General features: G+C 48.2%; 1 protein-coding gene across 3 annotated transcripts in view; it reads left to right on the top strand.

The window, feature by feature from the left end:
* KIAA0513 (KIAA0513 ortholog) overlaps positions 1-18,244 on the top strand; it is a 70,099-nt gene extending 51,855 nt beyond the window's left edge. The window contains exons 11-14 of one of the 3 annotated variants that reach the window (XM_067540208.1): positions 6,874-6,903; positions 11,022-11,102; positions 12,062-12,156; positions 12,954-18,244. In XM_067540208.1, the coding sequence (XP_067396309.1) occupies positions 6,874-6,903; positions 11,022-11,102; positions 12,062-12,156; positions 12,954-13,003 (256 nt within the window). In that variant the 3' untranslated portion in view covers positions 13,004-18,244. Of the gene's footprint in view, positions 1-2,091; positions 3,473-6,873; positions 6,904-11,021; positions 11,103-12,061; positions 12,157-12,953 lie in introns of those variants that run through there. The other 2 variants (XM_067540209.1, XM_067540210.1) reach the window with 2 other exon arrangements.
* Positions 18,245-19,813: the final 1,569 nt, after the last annotated feature.

The raw sequence follows: 19,813 nt of genomic DNA, 5'->3' as shown, positions 1-19,813 counted from the left end.
CTGCCCTTGGCAAGGGAGGGCTGGAAGGCAGGAGGGAAACTGCCCGTGCTTCACTCACAAACTCCCCACTCCCACCACCGGTGGAGAGGTCCGCCCGGCTGATAGCGCTTTGTCTTGCTGCGCTGCCAAGTCAATTTGCTGTGGCTAAAGCTAGAACAAACTGCGTCCGTGTCCAACGGGTGGAGCATTATGGGGGAGAAGTACAGTGAAAGTAGCCTGCCCCCTCCTCCAGGCCTTCTCTCTGCCGTGGGCACAGAGCGTCGTGAGGCTGACTCTGTTGCACAGTAGCTGTTGGAAAGTGCTGAGCCTCTGTCTGCAAGAGCTGTTCATGACAGTGCAGCCCCGGCCATTAGAATTTGCAGGGATGGGGATCAGCAGGTCTCATGTGAAAGCATCTAAGCAAGCGTCTATTCGATCGCAGAAGGCTTTGATCAAATAACGTTGAGGGGTGTAGTTCCAGCAGGCTTACCGCTGTGCAATTGCCATGCATGTCACAGAAGCAAGAGCGTCATTGGGACAGAGAAATCCACCGAAATCATCTTTCCAAAAAATTTACATTTGTAAACCACATAAATGATGATCAGTCGCCTTTTGCTTACCTGCCACGACCTGAACCCAAGGTCCTGCTTTCCTGCCATTGTCCTGATCTATCTCAACAGAAGCAGCTTGCAGGGAAATGCTTTGCCTTAATTGAATACAAGGCTGCTATGGAGGTAGAACCCTGCGTGTGAGTCTGGGCGGGTAAGCAAAGGAAAAAATACATTTTCCAGTGTTCTTTTTGAATGTAGATGCATATGTAATTGAAGTCTAAACATTTATCTTGTTGAGGATTTGGGATTTCCAAGATATTCTTGTTTTAGTTGCTTTTAAAGGGACACAGTCACAAAGCCCGGGTCCAAAATCTAGTAGGGGTTTTAGTCTCATAGAAGGGACCTTTATGATCATCTAGTCTGACCTCCTGCATAACACAGGCCACAGAACTTCACCCACCCACTCCTGTAATAGACCCCTAACCTAAGACTGAGTTATTGGAGTTCTCAAATAATGATTTGTAGATGTCAAGGTACAGAGAATCCACCAGCAAGTGACCCAGGCCGCATGCTACAGAGGATGGCCAAGCCTTTGGAAGCTTTTCACCTATCTGTCCTGGGGGAAATTCCTTCCCAACCCCAAATATGGTGATCAGTTAAACCCTGAGCATGTGGGCAAGACTCACCAGCCAGACACCCAGAAAGAATTCTCTGTAGTAACTCCGAACCCACCCATCTAACGTCCTTTCACAAGCCATTGAGCACATTTACCGCTAGTAGTCAAAGATCAGTCAATTGCCAAATCAGGCTGTCCCATCATACCATCCCTTCCATAAATTTATCAAGCTCAGCCTTGAAGCCAGCAAGGTTTCTTGCCCCCACTGCTCCCCTTGGAAGGCTGTTCCAGAACTTCACTCCCCTGACGGTTAGAAACCTGCATTTAATTTCTGTTTTGTTTAATTTTTTAAATGCAAGTCTTATGAGAGCTGTATTAATAGGGATCTTTCTAGGAAATGATAAAATGATATAGGAGGTTTCATTGCTAGGATTGCAAACATCCTTAGTGGTGTTGCGAAAGGGCGGTGGTAGCACCGGAGAGGCAGAAATGAAACTGACTCAAAACAGAAAGGAAATGGACCTTTCAAGATACTGAATTAAATGTGCAGATAAGGATCATAAATGGTGAGGCATCAAGTCGGTTTTTAAAGTTCTCTCAGACTTCGTATTCTGAAATGTTGCTGAGAATGGAGGGTGGGGTCACTTAATTTAAAAGCATGTTTTGTAACCTGACCATGTCCCATTAAGAAAGATGATAGGGTGACGTGCATAGGGCGCTGGACTGGGAGTCAGGTGACCAGAGTTCTGTTGCTGCTCTTCCACTGACTCTGTGTGTCCCCTTGGGTGAATCACCTCTCCTTGCCACAATTTCCATACCTGTGAAATGGGGGCAATGCTTCCTTGCCTTTGTAGAGTGCTTTGAGATCTGTGGTTGAAAAACGCCCAGTATTGCACTCCAGGACTCAGTTCTTGGAGCCCTAATTATATTTTTATACCTAATCAGGAGAAGAGGGACCGCTTACCAGAGGAGGAGCGCCCTGGTGGACTGGAAAAGATTGGCATGTTTTCAGTATTTTTTTAAACCAATGAAAGATCCTACTGAACGTTAATACAACTGGCATTTATGAAGCATGAAATTAGCAAGAGCAAATGTCTCGCAAGGTCATGTGTCTTTGGCAGCTGCCCTGTGATGAGAATGCCTTTCTGAGCTAACCAGATGGCTGATTTTCCTTGTCTGCAAAAACAAAACGTTTTTAGAATAAGTTTTCTGAGCTGTGGCCACGGGTATTGCAGATATTGCCGAGGTTTTGAAAAGCTGCAATGTCTCCTGCTGTTCCCCTGGGGGGATAGTAAAGGTCAGCTGCATAAGGTGAACGTGGGCACTGCTCGATGCATGAAAATATAAATCATAGCAGGGAGAGAAGATGTAAAATGGGCAGCATCCTGCAACTCGCTTTGGGACACTAAAAAATATCAGGTGCAGAGTCTTCCCCTTTTAGCTTTAATTAAAGGACCCTCCTAAAACCACAGTAAGCATCATTAGGATTTGTTAGAGCAGCTCCCAGGGAGGCCCAGGGGAAGCCTCTAGACTCAGAATAATATTGTGTTGATTTGAGCCCGTCCATATCAGCATCCCTTCTGTCAAACCTGGTACCCAGGTATCCTGTGGTGGCCCCAGTTAGACCCAAGGATATTATTCACAAGGGCATTTCTGGGTCTTCCCCTGCTGGGTACTGCAGGGTGTTTCCATGTGTGCTGTCACGTGGTACCTAGACACACACACACACGTCTGTCCTTGCCTTCCCTTCTGGTTTGGCTGTTGGTGGGGCGGGATACAAGCTGCACTCTTAATATGTGTTGCACCACGGCTTTTTGTGGAGTCATTAAGCCTCCAACTGGGCTAATTCCCACTACAGCTTTGCAGCATTCTGTGAACGCTTCCATCTCCCTCCCCACATACAGCTCTGACAAAGGGTCTCCCGGGTTTCAGCAGCTGGGCAGGCGTGTGTGCTTTCTAGTCTGGGCTAGGGCGATCATTCAGAGAATCCACGGGATATGTAAAAGCAGTGCAAATTATCAACTGGGAGTAAGGCAAGAAGTGACTTAGCCTGGTCCGTGGTATCGGCTGGAGGCTGTTCAAGACATAAGTAATAGCAGGAAGCCCTTTTTTCTAGTATTCAAGCCAAAATTGAGCCCTGCAGTATGCAGGTGCAGTACTTGATGGGAGTGCATTACACCTCCTTACATCAGAGGTGCATTTGGCCCTCATTCCTGTTTGTGGACAGGAATCCAGAGATAATGGATCGAATCCTCTCCCTGGAAACTCTTCTCTGCTGTGCTTGGTCATCTTAATTTGTCCCCATAGGTCTTTTTTTTTTTTTTTTTTTTTTTTTTTTTTTTTTTTTTAAGTGGTCACTCATCAGCAATCCTTGTTAGTTTGCCCCCGGTAGAGATATCATCACCCTACTGGAGTTAACACAGTAACCACTTGGGAGACCCCAGCCCTTCATTCTCACAGCTCTGCAAATGCTGAACTCTGCTACTGAAACGTTGCTGGAAGGAGCCCCCTCATGTTACACACATCTCCTGGGGGCTGAGATTCCCCTGTTGAATGTGGTGTCTGACCATAAGAAGCTTTTGGTATGCTGTAAACACACCGCATAGGCAGTAGTTTTCTCACTGACAACTTCAAGATAAGTCCTATTTTGATCACAGTAATCAAAAGAAAAGTCCCAAATCAGACAGAAAAAAGCAGGATAAAGTTATTTCCACTCCATTAGTGACTAAGGAGGATGTTAAACATCATCTACTAGGGATAAACATTTTTAAATCAGCAGGCCCAGTAACTTCACCCAAGAGTCCTAAAAGAGTTGGCTAAGATTTCTGGCCCGTTGATGTTAGATTTTTAATAAAAGTTGGAATATCAGGGAAATTCTGCAAGAGTATGAGAATGCTGATGTTGTGGCAATATTCAAAGCGGGCAAGTACTAAGTCAGGCCAATTAGCTTGGTACGAGCCCTGGGCAAAATAAATGATAAAGCTGATATGGGGTTCAGTTGATATAGAATTAAAGGCTAGGAATATAATTAATGCCATTCAGCATGGTTTTATGGAAAAATAGGTCTTGTCAAACAACCCAGATTTCATTCTTTGATGAGATTACAAGTTTGGCTGATAAAGATAACTGCATAGATAATACTACTTAGGTTTTTGTAAGGCATTTGATGTAGCACTGCATGATATTCTGATTAAAAAATTAGCACTATACGATATCATGTCTGACGGATCTCAGAAACTAGCTGTCATTGCGAAGGGTTATTTCTAGTGGAGTTCCTCAGGGATTAGTCCGAGGCTTGATGCTATTCATCATTTTTATCCACGCTGTAGCCGTAAATATCAAATTGCTGCTGATAAAATTTGCAGATGACAGAAAGATTGGCGGAATGGTAAATACTGAGGAGGAGAGGGCAGTTGTACAGAGCGATCGGGATTGGTTGGTAAACTGGGCCCATTCCAACAAAACGGGTTTTAATACAGCCAGATGCCAAGTCTAGGCCCGAGGAATGCAGACCATACCTATGGAATGGAGCAGTGTGTCCTGGAAAGCGGAGACCGTGGAAAGAATTTCTGGATCCTAGTGGACAAGCTACTGAACCTGAGCTGTCAGTGCAATGCTGTGGCAAAAAGGGCTGCTGCAATCTATGGGTGTATAAACAGGGAAGAAGGTAGTGGCCATAGGGAGGTGATTTTATCTCTGTATCTGGCACTGGTGAGACCGAGACGGCACACTGCATACAGTTATGATGATCGCATTTTAAAAAGGACGTTGGCAAATTGGAGAGGGTGCAGAAAACAGTCTCAAAAAAGAATCAATGGCTGGAGAAAATACGTTGCATTAAGAGGCTTCAAGGTCAGTCGGTTCTCAAAGAAAATTGAGAGGTGACTTGATCACAGGGTGTGTGGGCCTTCCTGGACGCTAAAGGGCTCTTTAATCCAGTAGAGAAAGGCCTGACGAGCTGGTGGCTGGAAGCTGCGGCCAGACAAATGCCAGTTCTAGGAATTTGCAGCGTCTTCCAGTCGTGATCATTAATGCAGGAGTAAGAACATAGTTAAGGGTTGCTCCTACAGGATTGAACGCCTCCAGCATCTCACGTCTGCAGAGGGGATCATGGCACCGTGACGCTGCAGCTTCCTTTCAATATAATGGTGATGGAGCATTCAGTCGGAGCAATCCAAGCAAACCCTGGCCTTCTATCCTTTTTCCCAGAGCTCTGAGGGGGCTTCATGCAAAAGTCACATGCAGATATAAAACCCCTTCATGATTTACAGCCTTTCTGCCTGGCCTGTGGTGTGGGGGTCGGTTTCTAAAGATCATAGCTGCCTTTCTGTAGGCACCCGTCGGCTAATTTGGGCTATTAATTCTCAAAGCATTGTACAAACAACCTTTGCCGCTCCCTTGGAGGCTGGCAGGCATTCTGATCCCTGTGGTGCAGATGGAGAGACTGAGGCAGAGGGAAGTGAGTCTGTCGGGGTCGGGATTAGAACCTGCAAGTTCCTGGCTGCCAGTCCAGCGCTCAGGTCGAGTTTCTCACCACATTGTGTTGCTCCTTGTGTGGTCTCCAGTGCATAGCATGAAAAGGTCTTAAACGGGCCGGTTGCATTTCTCGGGAGTGACCACGTCAGCAGCCTGGTTGTGGGCTGGCTTGGCAAAGAAAAGCCGCTATCCCGATGCCATTAATTTTCTCAGCCTTTGGGTTGGAATGGGTTGCTGGCTACCTCTGAGGATTTGGCCTCTACTGAAGTCCTGACTGAGGGTATGTTTCTACCTGGAGCTGGGGTTGCAATTCCGAGCTTGAGATGACGTCTCACTAGCTCTCACCGTGCTACTGTGCTAACAAATAGGATGTAGCTGTGAGCAGCGGGCTGGGCTAGCCAGCACAAGGACACGCTGCTCCGAGACCCCATGCACACACTCAGGCCGGCTGGCTCACACCGCTGCAGCTTCACGCATCCGGATAGCGTAAGTGTGTCTCCTGGAACTGGGAATCACACCCCAGCTCCAAGTGTAGACATACCCTGAGGCGGACTGTCATTGAAGCTGATGAGTTTGTCTGAACCAAGCACCTTGGCGTCTGCCCCATTAAAGGTGAGGAGAAATGCACATCCTGTCCAGAGATGGGTCCCTTTCGGTGTTCAACTCCAACCCTGCTTTAGATGGGAACTTCCTAGTGCACTGAACTGTTCACCTGCTGCTGAGATGCAGTCTTGGAGGTGAACAGTTGTGCGTGCACAGCCACGGCTGATCCCCTCTCACCAGGCTAGACAGACACACCGGGTGCCCGCAGTGAGACACCTTCCTCTGTCCTTCCTTTTCTTAAAGGTGCCTGGGCAGGAAGCTCCCTCCAGGGGGTAGTCTGCTTTTAACCATGCAACTGTGGAAGCCTTTTCTCCCCAACCTGGGTTTGTATCTCTAACTTCGCAGCACTAAACCGCTAAAGAAACAACTGCCGAAAATCCTTCCGCAGGGTGGCCGGGGGCGTTGAGCAGTAATGTTTGGGGTTTCATACTTGGTAATTGCTTTGGAAGAACATCAGGAGAGGAGTTGAGATAACTTGGAAGGAGATTTTCCTGCTAGGGGGAAAGAAAAATAACCAAATTCCTTTTTTTCTTCTCTTTGCCTATAATGACTTCTTTTCTTTCATCTGTTCTCTTTTTCTCCATCCATATATCTTGCATGATCTTTAACATATAACCTTTGTTGACCCTGTTTCTGCTGCCACTCCAGAGGGAACACTGGAGAGGAAGAGGAAAAGAGGTGTGTCTGTCTGCATTACTTTGTTGCATTTTTACAGTAACATTGACTCACTTCAGGTCCAAACTTTGCCGCCATTCTGAAATGTCACCGCTGCAGGTTGGGCTCAGAAATGCCACCTGCTCAAACAGGAAATGGGCACAAATTCAGATCTGTCTATACCTACAGGAAATAGGGACAATGCTGTCCATGAGCTTGAAACAAAATTGGAAACATTCATATCCTTAATCCTTAGATCTGGTTGATTTAAAATAAACTTAATCACAGGCTGCTGCATTGAGGCCTCTCAGAACTGAACTGGGTGCAGGGTGGATAAAGCAGCTGATGGTTTGTACTTCTGTTGTGCCGTTTTATGCACTCACAACTGTGTGATGCTCCAGATTCCTGGGCAGTTTTTGGACACAAACTGAGTCTTCTAGTATAGAGGGGGGGAATGTCATTCTATCCTTTTTTTCTTTTTCCTTTGCTAATGACTCTGAAATGGTGTGGTCTTGTGAGCATTGTTTTTTTTTCACGTTCAGTTCCTCATGCCTCTGAGGTGCTGAACTGGGGTATATACGGTGCCCTGGCTTAGTGTGTTTCCAACGCTGCTGTTGCTTCAAGGTTGTGAAGATGTTTTGCTGTTTGGGAATTTTACCTTTTATTTTCTCTTTAAATTGTGGCCTGTGTTTTTTTTGGTTTTTTTTTTTTTTTTTAAAAGTGCCCCTGAGGGGAAGCCAGCCAGTTGCATTTGTGAGCATGTTCTTGAACTTCACAATCTATCTAGTGCGGATCAGAGTCAAAAACACTGGAATTTGAGGCTGGGGAAAGATTCTTTGATTTAAAAAAAAAAAAAAAAAAAAAAATTAGATCTTGATGTCTGATCCATTTAAAGTGACAACAAAAAAAGCCTACCTGAAAAAGGGTGGTTTGGAGCTCAGGGATAAGTCAAAGCGCAGCTAATGTCTGTTAGGGGTTCGAAATTGACTAGGTTTGTGTAAACAGTGCTCTGCTAACTTTAGTTGCCTGGTGTGAAATTTACCCCAGCACAGGGCCTAGACTAAGTGCAACTTAATTGGTGTACAGGCTTTGTACTGCTCCTCTGCATGCATAGGGGTGAATGTCAACCCTTGTGCATCTCAAATCCCCTAACGGCTGACCAGAATTGGGCATGCATCTGCAAACACCTGGAGTTCTCTGCAGTCCAACATCTTGAGTTTGCTGGTGCATTGCCCTGCTGGGGGGTTTAAAATTCTAGAAGCTCATTTTGCAGAAGTATCCTTTGCCAGTACATTTAAATAATACAGTGAAAGCTTTAATACCCATGCTCTTCTAATGTGGATTAAGTGAAGAAACAAATCAATCTCTACAGAAACAAATCAATCTCTGGCCTTTTGTGCCAATATAAAGATCAAAGTATTTAAATAGAGCCAACATTTTTTTCCATTCCAAACACATTACTCCTGAATAACAGACCTAGAAGCCTCATGAATCTCTCTTGGTCACTTTGATCTTGTTTTCCCTCAGCAAGAATATACAAGAAGGGCAGAAGCACTAAAATACGCTTCCTCTGTACCTGGGACAATGAGATCTGTGAAGTTCTGCTTCCAGCACTCAGAGCGCCTTACTGATTTTCTCCCCCTGGGGCAGCCTTCAGATTCGGATGCATATTTTGGTTGCTATAGTGAACCTGATCCCGACAGACTTTGTGCTTTTAAACATACGCTTAAGCTTTCTAGCACGACGCAGAATTTGACCCCACAAACTGCCGATTTCAGCAGCTGAATCCCTTGCAAATGTATAGGCCCCAATCCTGCGAAGCTGTCTAACAGGAACTGAGCATATGAGGAAGGGCTTGCTGGATTGGGCCCTACGTGGGATGAGTCTGAGGTGTAACTGTGGCTATTCCAGTAGAAATAAATACTTGTTCTAGTTAGGGTCACGCTAAAGAATTTGCTTTGAAAAGGCATTCGATTGCCAGCGTCTATTTCCCTTTGAAGCAGCACCTTCAACTCTATTTAGTGTGCAGACAAGTTAAACACGCATTGCAAGTTTGAGTGCTGTTCCTTTTGCCTCTCCACCGTTATTTCCTCTTCCTGTCCCTTTTTCCTCCCCTTTCCTTTATCCTCCCTCATATATAACCACCCCCTGATTTCTGCTCTGAAGAAGGCTGTCTAAACCCCTGGCCTCTAGTTTTCCCTACATGCGTGTGTTAAATGAATGTCATGCACATACGTGGAATGACTCTCGTGTCCTGGCACGATAGTGGCTTTTTGAAAGACCCACTGGTAAAACATCTGTATGCAGAGCCTCCTCACCATGTAGTGTTAGTTATGAAGGCACGCCGTAATCTTCATGTGCCATATGTGAGAGGGAGCGTACAAAGCAAAGGTACGGGCTATGCCTGAAATACAAGGGGGGTAATTTGGTTTCATGGTCAAGCAGAGCAAGATGTGCTTGCACCTAGTTCCTGGGAATAATGTAATGTTCATCGATAATGAAATGCTCAGAACACAAGTGCTGCTGGTATTCTAGGCGATTGATTGCATCTGGCAATCCACTCGGTTTTCCTCAGCACGCCTCACTAGTGAGAGAAGGTAGTGGATGCACGCTTGTTAGGTAAAAAGCTCAAAATACAGCCCAAAAGGTGCTGATCCGCTGATGCTGTTGGCTGTCATCCGCTGTAGCGCTTGCTCTCCAAAGGATTAATAATCTCAAGGCTTTGTCCGTTCCCCCCGAAGGGGAATTCAACAGACACACGTAGCTTCTGTTGTAAAGGTTTATTGTTTTGAAAGTGAAGTTTCAGTGGCAATAGACTTCAGTAACCTTGCTAGACCTCAGGAGGCAAACTGAAACTTGGATCATCTAGCTCCAAATATTCCCAGGAGAATGCAGGCGACAGGGCTGGCGTTGGTGAACGGAGCCCTCTAATCCTCAAGGAGAGGGCTGTGGTATCTCATTTCAAACTCCTTGTTGATCCGTTAGCGCCCTTCTAGTTGATGACGTGCCAGTCCATGCAGCCTGTCGGTCCTGGCTCACACTGGTCTGACGTGACATGCCACGCAGCCTATCCGGGAGCTCAGAGCACAGCCTGGTAAGCCGGGCTCTTGCCTGACTGAGCCGTGCTACAACAGCCCACGGGACAAGAGGCATAGTACATGCCTTTTCCCTTGTTTTTCATTACCCAGAAGTCCAAATCTCTCTGCATCTTAAAACCTCTATTTTTTCGGGGGGGAAATCCTTGACCGAGGCCTTGTCTGTGCTACAGAAGCACAGCCATGGCACTGGAGCTGTGCTCCTACAGTGTCGTGTAGACGCTTCCTACATCCACAGAAGGGCTTTTTCCGTCGGATGTAGTTAATCCACCTCCGCGAGAGATGGTAGCTGCATTGACCTAGCTGTATCTACGGAGGGATTAGGTGACCTAACTACTGTATGACGCACAGGGTGCAAAATTTTTCACAGCCCTGAGCGACGTACCTGGGTAGATCTAATTTTTAGATCTAGACCAGGCCTAAATGCAGACGTTACACCAGTTTAATTACATCCACTTAACCCTCCCCCTTTAGTTAAACTGTTGTAGGCTTGTATGTAAACCAGACCTGAGGGACTTGGGTGAATGCATTACCTTTGGGGCTGCTGCTTTCAGGGAGCGGCTCCCAACTGGTAAACCCCCAAACCCACCCCTTCCTGCCCCGTCCTTCCCAGGGACCATGCCCTGAAAGGCGGATTTCAGAGCTGTGTGTGGGAGGCACATGCTGATGTGTGTCTGCTCTTTTTTTGCCATCAGCGTAGGGACTCGTTTTCATCTACGGCAAAGCAAGGCGTTGCAGATTTCCCTTGCAGCAGCTGCAGCAAATTTGCACCGTATCTGCCAGTCCAGCCTAGAGAGGGCCCAGCCGTTTGGCCGGAAATGAGAGATCTGGGAATGGAAGCAGGTGTGCTGCACCTGTGATATTCTCCTGGCCGCCGCTGAGGCCAACGTTGCGCATGAGTCGATACATCTGTATATCCTCCATTGGCTCCCAACTCCTACAAGCCTGCAGCCGTTTCTCAGCAGCCGGCAGGGTTCGGATGGATGTGAGGGGTGGGGAGGGGAGGCTGGGATCTGCCCACTACAAGATCTGTTCCTGTGGTTGCAGGGAGAAGTGGTGTCACATGACCCAGGAGGAGCGTGACGACAGCCTGCGGTTTAACGAGAACATCACTTTTGGGCAGCTTGGGTAAGCCCCCCTCTCTCTTTCATACACTAATTGACTGGTAACGCTTTTCTCTTGGTGGCTAAAAGGAGCCCATCAGCTGCCGTCATGGACAAAATCTCCATGAAGAGGAGACGGGGGCCGAGCCACGAGGCATGGAGCGGGGCCCGAACGTTCAGATTTGGGGTGTTGGGTCGGGTCAATCTTGGATCGCGAAGAATAGAAATTCAGTCTGCCTAAGGGGATGAACGTCCAAGAATGATGGGGTTTGCAGGCCATTCCTTCCCTAATTAAAGAGCCGAACGCTGTCACAGAAATGCTGCTGCTCCAGTATTTAGACTGTTCGTTCCTGGAAAACACTGTCCTGGGGGTTTTTTACATATAAAGACCCTCAGAACCAGCAGTCTTAGTGTCCAGGGTTTTCCAGCCCCTCCTCAGAGCGGACGCAAGGATTCTCCCACCTTGAAAGGAAGAAATCCACTAAGTTCCTCTCGCCCATGGCTCTGACGGGGCTTGGAAGAACCCTCCCCATTGCCGTTATCGCTCGTTCAGGTGGGGGCTGCAACGGGGGGGTTACCTTGGTGGTTGAGGAGGGTGGGGGAAAGAGAGAGTTCAACAGACCCACCCAGGTTAGTGGAGAAGGTGAGATGCTCTTTGCAGCTGTCAGGTGGTGCATGCTGGGCGCTAGAAGTGGGGGTTCACCTGTTCCATATCAGCACCCCTGCCCCGGGGAGCAATACTCCCAACACACGCTGACGCCTGTTCCAACCCCTGGACTGTAGGGGTGGCCCAATCCCAGCACCACCGCCTTTCAGGGAGTCCCAGAGCTGAGCTCTGCGGCTAGGGCCTGCCCCGCTGGCTAATGTAGCGAAGGGGAAGAGGGAAGTGCCTGGGCCCGTGTGAGAGAAGGGACCTGCTGGGCGTGGGGGCGCGGCAGCATCTCTTCGGCGTGCCCCGTGCCATGTGTCTCTCTCCTTCCCCAGCACGTTCACCCACAACATGCTGGCGTTCGGCCTGAGTAAGAAGCTCTGCAACGACTTTCTGAAGAAGCAGGCAGTGATCGGCAATCTGGACGAAGGTAGGGCGGGCATGTGGGGCTGAGCCCAGTAGCCCCACGCGACCTCCTGGAGGTGGGAACGGGCGGGGAAGTAATGGATTTCCAAGATAGCCTCCCTTCCTAGAGACAAACACACACCGGAAGAATCAAATTGCAGCGGTGTAAGAGAGGGCATACGTGTCAAATACCCCGTCCCGCCTGGGCAAAGAGCGCTGGACTTCCCCTAATCGCTGGCAAACTCAGCACCTTTGCCGTGTTTTCACTTACACTGTCCAAGGTGTTTGGCACACGCTTCTTAATGTACCGGACAGGTAAGATTGTGAGCCGATGTACACTGGTGCAGCTCCCTTGGAGTCGGTGGGATCAGATCCCCAGCGGGGTCAGTTGCGAATAGCACCAGTGAAGTTAATGGGCCCTGCTGGTGCGAACTGGTGCAGCTCTGTTGGAATGAATAGGGCCAGATCCCCAGCCTGGACATCACGTCATTGATTTAACCAGGGTTGGATTCCCAGCTTGCTGTCGCTCGGCCGATTACAATGGAGAGATGCCAGGGGGCACCAGCTCCCCACGGGGCCGTGTGTAGTTGGTCTGTTCTACAGCTCTGCACTCACCTGGGGAAACTCGCCAGCTTCTAACCCAAATACAAATGCTGCCGGTACTTCGCTAGCTGAGTTTGGCTGCCTTGAATTATTTAAAGAGCTCCCAGCCAACCTGGGGACAGCGTCAGCCCCGCCTGTGTGCACCACCCTCCCTCTCGTTTCGTTTTATCAGCGTGATAAACCGGAGCCTCACCGTCTCGTTTTCTCTTTGCATTGCAGAGCAGAACAAGCTGCTTAGTGACCACATTGAGCAGATGGCTGCCGAATAGCTTCCTGGCCTGCACCCGGCATTGGAAGAGCGGAGTGTCAGTGGGGGCGGATGCGGGTGCAGAGTGGGAGGACGACGACGACTCCTCCTCCTCCTCCAAGACCATCCACAGATGAAGATGGGCTACGTAAAACCACTGCCATAAACCTGCATGATTGTCAGCAAACCTTAGAGCTGCGCCGAGCGGCCCGTAGAAATAGGAGCTCGAACAAAACCAGCCCCTTTCAGATGCTCTTTCCTCCGAGTCCCATCGTATTGTCCGAGTCAAATATTCCGAGAGGTGTTTTTGTCTGTCAAACCGCTAAAGATCCCCGTGTACTGACGTGGGCTCGAGGGAGGGGCCGTTTTGCTGCATCCCAAGCACCGGTGGGGTGTCCTGCTGGCCATGCTGCTGAAAACTTTGTTTCCTGATGTGACGGCTTCAGTAGCTGACGGCTAATGAGGTCAAAAGACACTGTAGGCAGGGTGGGGGGTAGGGATAATATGATAGCACGAGGTGCTTATTTTAGAAGGTTGGTAGCAAGCGGCTAATCCAGGTGAAAACAGGACTCTCCATTTCCCCCCTCCCCAGGCTCCGAGATAAAGATCTGAACCCTCCATGTAGCTTGTAGTGCATTGAAAGTTTATCAACAACAGCTGCACCCTGCATTCTGAGATCAGCCTCGAGATCAGCGTGATCTGGCCTGTCGTCTGGTTTGACCTATCGCTGTTCTGCAGCAGGGAGGGTTTGATGCGTTTGGAGTTTGCAGGGCCCTTTCGAAGGAAACCTTGGTTGCTTCCATTATTGGGGCTAGAGATGGGGAGAAGTCTTTAGTGACAGCTGGCCAGGCGGGACCACTCCAGGGAAGGGTGGGAGAGAGGTTGGAGCCACTGCGGCAGCTTTGGGGGAGGGGATCTAATTTTGTGTGAAATCGCGTTTCATTATCAGTCTGAAAAAGTCACTCCAGGCCTGGCCGATAGGCAGACAGAGAGAAACTCGTGCAGACCCACCGATCCTTCTGCTTCAGTCAGGAAATCGTCCACCTGGAGCAAGGTGACCCTTTGAAGAGAATCCAACGAAGTTCTCCAGGGAAAGCGGGTGAAGTTTGCACATCTCCGTGTGCGGGCAGGTAGAGGAGCTTCCTTAATAAGCTCGATGGAGTGGTGGCAGCCTTGCAGGGGTCCCCAGCTGTCAGCTAGAGAAAGCTGGGGAGGGGTTGCTTTGCTGGGGCCCTGTTTGATAAAGACGGTGAAGCGGCAGTAGCATGTGCCCTCCCTTCTGCATTTTCTCTCGCTGATTCTGAATCAGCTCGACAGTGGAGGTTGCTGTCTTGCCTAGAGCTTCACCCCATTTCGGTTTCCTTGACAGACCAACGTAGCGTAGTTCAAGGCTCGGACATGGAAATATCTGGGATGAGAGAGTCTGGCCCCCGGGTGGGGGAGGAGGACCACCAAAAATGATTGGAGCATGACGTGTCCTTGTGACTTTCCCCAGTACAAAATAAACCCAGGTTGATTTTCCTACTCACCATCACTTCCAGCCACCGGTTTGTTTCAGACATACCAGATGGGACTGATGCGTATCTATATATACTTCTAAATACCACTTCCAGTTCAGGTGCAACCTGCATGCCTCCGGGGTGTAAGTGACTCACTAGGCCTCTGTGCTTCGTCAGTGTTATGCTGCAGATCAAGCTGTTCTTGTTCCAAGGGGAAACGAAATATTAATCGTATTAGTTTTCCACAAATCTAATCATCCTCCACTCTTATTCCTGACCCCTTCCATACCGGTCAACTTCCGGAGCCATCCTGAAATGGCCCTGTGTAAATACTCATTTTATTCCTGGCCTTGAGTCACTCCAACCGCCCTGGTTATATTATAATCAGTAGAGCAGAGAACCCAGACTTTCATTTCTTTCTGGGGCCCTTGTTACCTGTGTAGCATGCAGCGTGCGTCAGTGAATCTTGGATGTCCAGTGTTTTTAAAGAGGGATGGAGTGACTAGAATTATCCAGGTGTAATACCAGTGACTTTAAAAGGGGGCACAGATTTTGCTATATAAAGGTGGGTTTTTTTGTAGGGGCAGATGGCTGGATAAAAATGGGAACCTTGTAGCAAAACTCAGGGACTTTAGAGATCAATGCTGGAACTTCTTCTAGAAAAGCCCTATGCAAGGGAAATGGGATTACTTCTCCTGTGGGATTAGAAAACGTGTCAAGAGCCCATGTTAAAGGCTGCACAGCAGAGAGACTTACAAAAGGCAAGCAAGCTTTTTAGCCTCTTCTCATTCTCTCTGGCTGTCAAACGAGGATTTACAAAACATTCCAGCCTGGCAGAGTCTGATTTACAATAGAAATCATGCAGTCGTCTACTTCAGTAAATGAAATGCTGCTTGTCGTGTGGTGTTCAGGTGACCATATCGCCGTGTGTGCAGTCTCTCTCCGAAAGTATTACCATTGTTGAATCTGTGTTTACATGAGCCTGCGTTTCCAGGGGTGTGTGGACCGAGGCTGTCCCGTGCTGTCAGTTATGTGCTGTAAGATAAATAATGTAACAGGTGTGTTTTAATGCAGCCTCTTGAGTTGTTGGCCCTCAGTGTAACTTACTAAATCCATAGAACGGTATTTAACATTGTGAGTAACCCTTCTGAATGTTCCCAATAACGTTGAGATCTGTAAGTGTGATTCTTCCTAGCCCCCAAGCAAGCCAGTCATCTTAGGCTGATGCTCAGGAAATGAAAAACAAAATGTCCTACGTCGATGTTTGTAAACGTGCAACAGTCTCCTGGGCATGTTAAGGGAAGTGGCAGTGTTTGGGGTTGAGTATGTGATGAAACTGTGTGTGACTCCTGAGCTCTGGGGTGGGTGGTGGTGGTCCCTTTCCTGAAGATTGCAAGTGCTGTAGAATCTGCCTCTTCTGACTCAGGCCAGTTTGAGTGTGTCCGTGTTGTCGTCGTCTGTGACTTACGACGAAGGCTCGTTCATCATGGCATGAAATGGGAAAAGTCCATGCGTCAGTCCTGGGTAATTTAAAAGGCAGAAGCCACAACTAAGTGCGAGCGAGAGAGATCCCAGAGCAGCCGAAGGAGAAGGTGCTTTAGGGCTTTTTTGCAAGATTATTAGAATAAATAGCAGACCAGTGGGAACAGCTGAGTGGCACAAGGCAGTGAAGCCCTCTGTGTTCTTCACACCTCGCAGTCACCCCTCTTCACCCAGGCTGTCTAGCTAACTCTCTCGACACCCACACCCAGCTGCCCATTGTCACAACCCCCTACCTCGGCCCTACAGATAAGAGATGCTTTGTGCCGGACACACCTCCTGAGATACAAGGAGAGCAGCCCTGGCTTCTGCTCGCTGGCAGAGAGACGCCCTCTCCTGTGGAATGCGGGAGCGCAGCAGCAGGTAGGCTCACGAAAAGCTCGACAAACTGCAGATGCTCCCTGATGACCCACATCTCTCTCCTGGAGACAGCCGAGGAGGGGGTCAGAGGAGTAGTGCCTGCCTGCGGGTGTCTTGTCCCCGCTTGGAAAAGAGGCAGACACCCCGGCTATCCGTGACACACAGCCAGCCGCACTCAGAGGCTGTATCTCCTGTACCCATCTAGCGTATGGATGCAAAGGTCAGCTCCTTGCTCGCAGTTCGATCGGAAGCAGACAGACACCCGTCCCCTGGCATCTCCCGAGTGCTCTGCTAGTTGCTGGAAGAGAGGCTTGCTTCCCTGCAGCAGTTAAGTGAAAGGAGGCCACGGTGTGCAGACCAGCCGGCTGGTTTTGGGCCAAGGCTCCTTATCTCCGCCAGCCAGGGCCAGCGAAGCACTCGGACGTGCCCGGCTTTAAGCATGTGACTAGACCTGCTGACATCACATGCTTAAAGTTGCGCACATGTGGCTGGCTCAGAGCCCCCAGCCCTGGTGACCTTTCCCAGTAGGTGTTTTAGTTCATTACCTTTACCCACCATCTGTTTCAAAGTTGTGTCTTGGGAGTAACCTCCTGCCCCGCAGCTCAGCAGCATCCCAGGGGGTTTTGGTGAGATGAGGTTTTTATGCAGTGAGTCATCTCTGTAGCAAGGCGCTGCTGGTTCAAACGCTCGCCGTCATTGCCAGCCTTGGGAACTGCAGCACCTGGTTTTAAAAAAAAACCAACCACAGAAATCCGCAATTGAGCTTCAGGCTTCCAAAATGGGCTTTGCTGCAGATCAAAGTAGAAATGAATCAACTCTGGCGTGCGTCTGTGCCTCTGGCATAGGTTGAACCTTGTAGGTCTGAGCCAGAGTAAACCTGGTGATGAGTGGCGGGGGGGTAAGTTGTGAGACCCATTCTGAAATCCCCTCCGGGCTGCATAGAGAAAAGGCTTTGGGACAGCCCGGTTCAGGTTTCTGCTGTTCGAACTGTGGTTTTAGATTTCAATCCCGAGATGCAGTAGCAGGAGCGAAGGCCCTCGTCTTCACTGGCCTGTCCAGGAGAGCAGTCCCCCGCCGACATGACCATGAGATAGCTGGAGACACCCAAGGAGTTATTGCCACCCTCTAAGGTGGGATGAGAAGGTTCCTGAGCTGAGCAAATACGTTGAGGTTGAGCCTGTCGCTGGGAAGCGTGTAGCATTGCCAGGCATCATGTTGTTTTTTGTACCTACATCCCTGGTGGACTCCTGGCGACCGTGAGTACATGTAACTGTCCAAACGTGGTACTGAACTTGGGAAAAGCCACACCAAAGATGCCTGGGAGCACACACACTGCTCCATCCTGGTTCCCGAAGGGGAGATGGATTTGAATGTCGCATTGCCCAACTGAAATTCTGTGGGTGTCTTGCTTTCTCAAGGGTTGCTGGCCTGGGATGTATTAGCCTAGAATTATATCATTTGGGGAGAAATTGCTGCCCAAGGGGTGTAGTCGGCACTTACAATTTTATTCTGCTTATTGGTGGATTGTGGACAGGGGGCAGCTCCAGCCGTGAACTCTCCACCCTTTCCCAGTAGCAGATGATGGTCAAAGTGTAGCCTACAGTATGTTTGATCTCTCTCTCTCATATTTTCTTTCCTGAATTCTGCTCTGTTTTTTTTCCAACACTAGAAAAGTCTAGCAGTGAAAACATGTTATTTGCACGTGTATTTTTTTGTAAAAAAAAATTAAAATATTAAAAGAAAAACTAATGCAAAGAAAATGTTTAAATGTATTGCTCCACGTTACCAAATGTTTGTGGCTTCCACTGGAGTTCCAAATGCTGTATTTTACTCTTTATATAAATATATATATATATTTGGTCTGAGTTCTGTTGCGTCTTTGATACTGTATTTAACACTTTCTGCCACATCGTGCAGAGTGTGATTGTTAGAAAGTTGACTTGTGGTGCTGGGATGGTGTGGCTTGGTTTCCCATGGGATCTTGGTTTAAGGATTTGTTTGAGACCATTTTCAGATTGAAGACGGATGGGGTTAAATAATGCATTCCTGTTTTGGACCGTGGTGAGGGATAGGCATAAATTGTCCTTAAAAACCCCAAACCAACTTTCTTATATTTAGCACATCACTGTATATTAACCGTGATGAATGTTTTGTAGCGATATCCGTGCACGAAGAAGCAATTTTCGCATCCCCCCCTTCTGTATCTGATTATTTGCAATATTTCCTCATGTCTCATTCAATTCAGTCCCCCTTCCCACTTCTCCCTGGGCTAAACTACTTTTTACAAACGATAATGTGGTTGCACCTTTTTGAAGCATGAGCATTTGCCCTGGAGCTGTATAGCCAGCAAAGCCTGATTTATTTTTCCCTACACTGAACCTTTTTGAGAGAGGCCTGAAGATTTCATGGTGGAGACTGGATTTGGTAGAAGCCCCAGGATGTTTTACTTTGCTGTGTTTTAAAAAGCAATTATTCAGTGTTGAGATATAAAAAGAATAATGGGCTTTGGTTTTCATATTCCCCCAGCCATTTAGGAAATCTTAATCCAGCAAGCTTATTTAAAACTCCTGTATCCACATGGGGAACAGCATGTGGGAAACTTGCCTTGAAAACCTATTTCCATATGGTTTCCATACATCTGCCACCTCTCCCCTGCCTTTAAAAATGTTAATTATCCTCTCCAGTAAAATCAGTTCCCAGATGATGCTTTGCATATACAATAGGCTAGAACAAAACCGAGCATGATTTCCTTTCCAAACCATCTCTAGGCCCCAGGTTTAAGGCCCTACCGCAGTCCCCAGACACCTGATGTCACTTGTCCTCTTCTCTGAATGGTGGGGCTATAAAATATTTTCTGAGCAGCAAGTGGGAGGAGAATACAGGGTTCCTAATGGGAACAGGAGTTCTGCACTTCTAGGTCACAGGTTCAAATCTAGCCTGACTCGGTGGTTACTTGCCAAAAGACCCCTCCCTTTTTGTCAGCTGTTTAACCTCTCCCCTTAGAATTGGTTTCTCCAAGGCATGTTGGAAGGGCAGGCTATGGAAAAGTCTGCAGCACTTCCTCCACGGATAGAGGATGTGTACAATCTCTAGAGTCGTCAAGCCAGCTCCTTTAACGAGTACTGGAATTGCTTCTTGCCACTGTGAACTGGAACAAAATTTAGCACATTAGTAAAAGGGGCGTGAGCTGGTGTCATTAAATACCCCAGCCAGGAGGCTTACCCATTCATGATCTCAGATGTCAGCAATAAATTCTGTTGATTTGGAGCTGAAAACTGTTGAGGGGCTAGTGTAGATGGGACAAAACCGTCGTCCACCCACTGGAGTAGGATGTGAGACAGGAGAAGGGACTAATACCTGGCTTGCCCTGCCTCTTCCATTAAACAGATTTCAGCATGTCTTCAAGGAGAACTGTTGCTGCTAATTCTCAGCAA

Source organism: Emydura macquarii, unplaced genomic scaffold (assembly GCF_026122565.2).
Source record: "Emydura macquarii macquarii isolate MOO-44397 ecotype Brisbane River unplaced genomic scaffold, CSIRO-AGI_Emac_v2 contig_561, whole genome shotgun sequence".
NCBI classification, from domain to species: domain Eukaryota; kingdom Metazoa; phylum Chordata; order Testudines; family Chelidae; genus Emydura; species Emydura macquarii.
The sequence above is the reverse complement of the archived record's forward strand: the minus strand, read 5'-3'. Positions and strand labels throughout refer to the sequence as shown.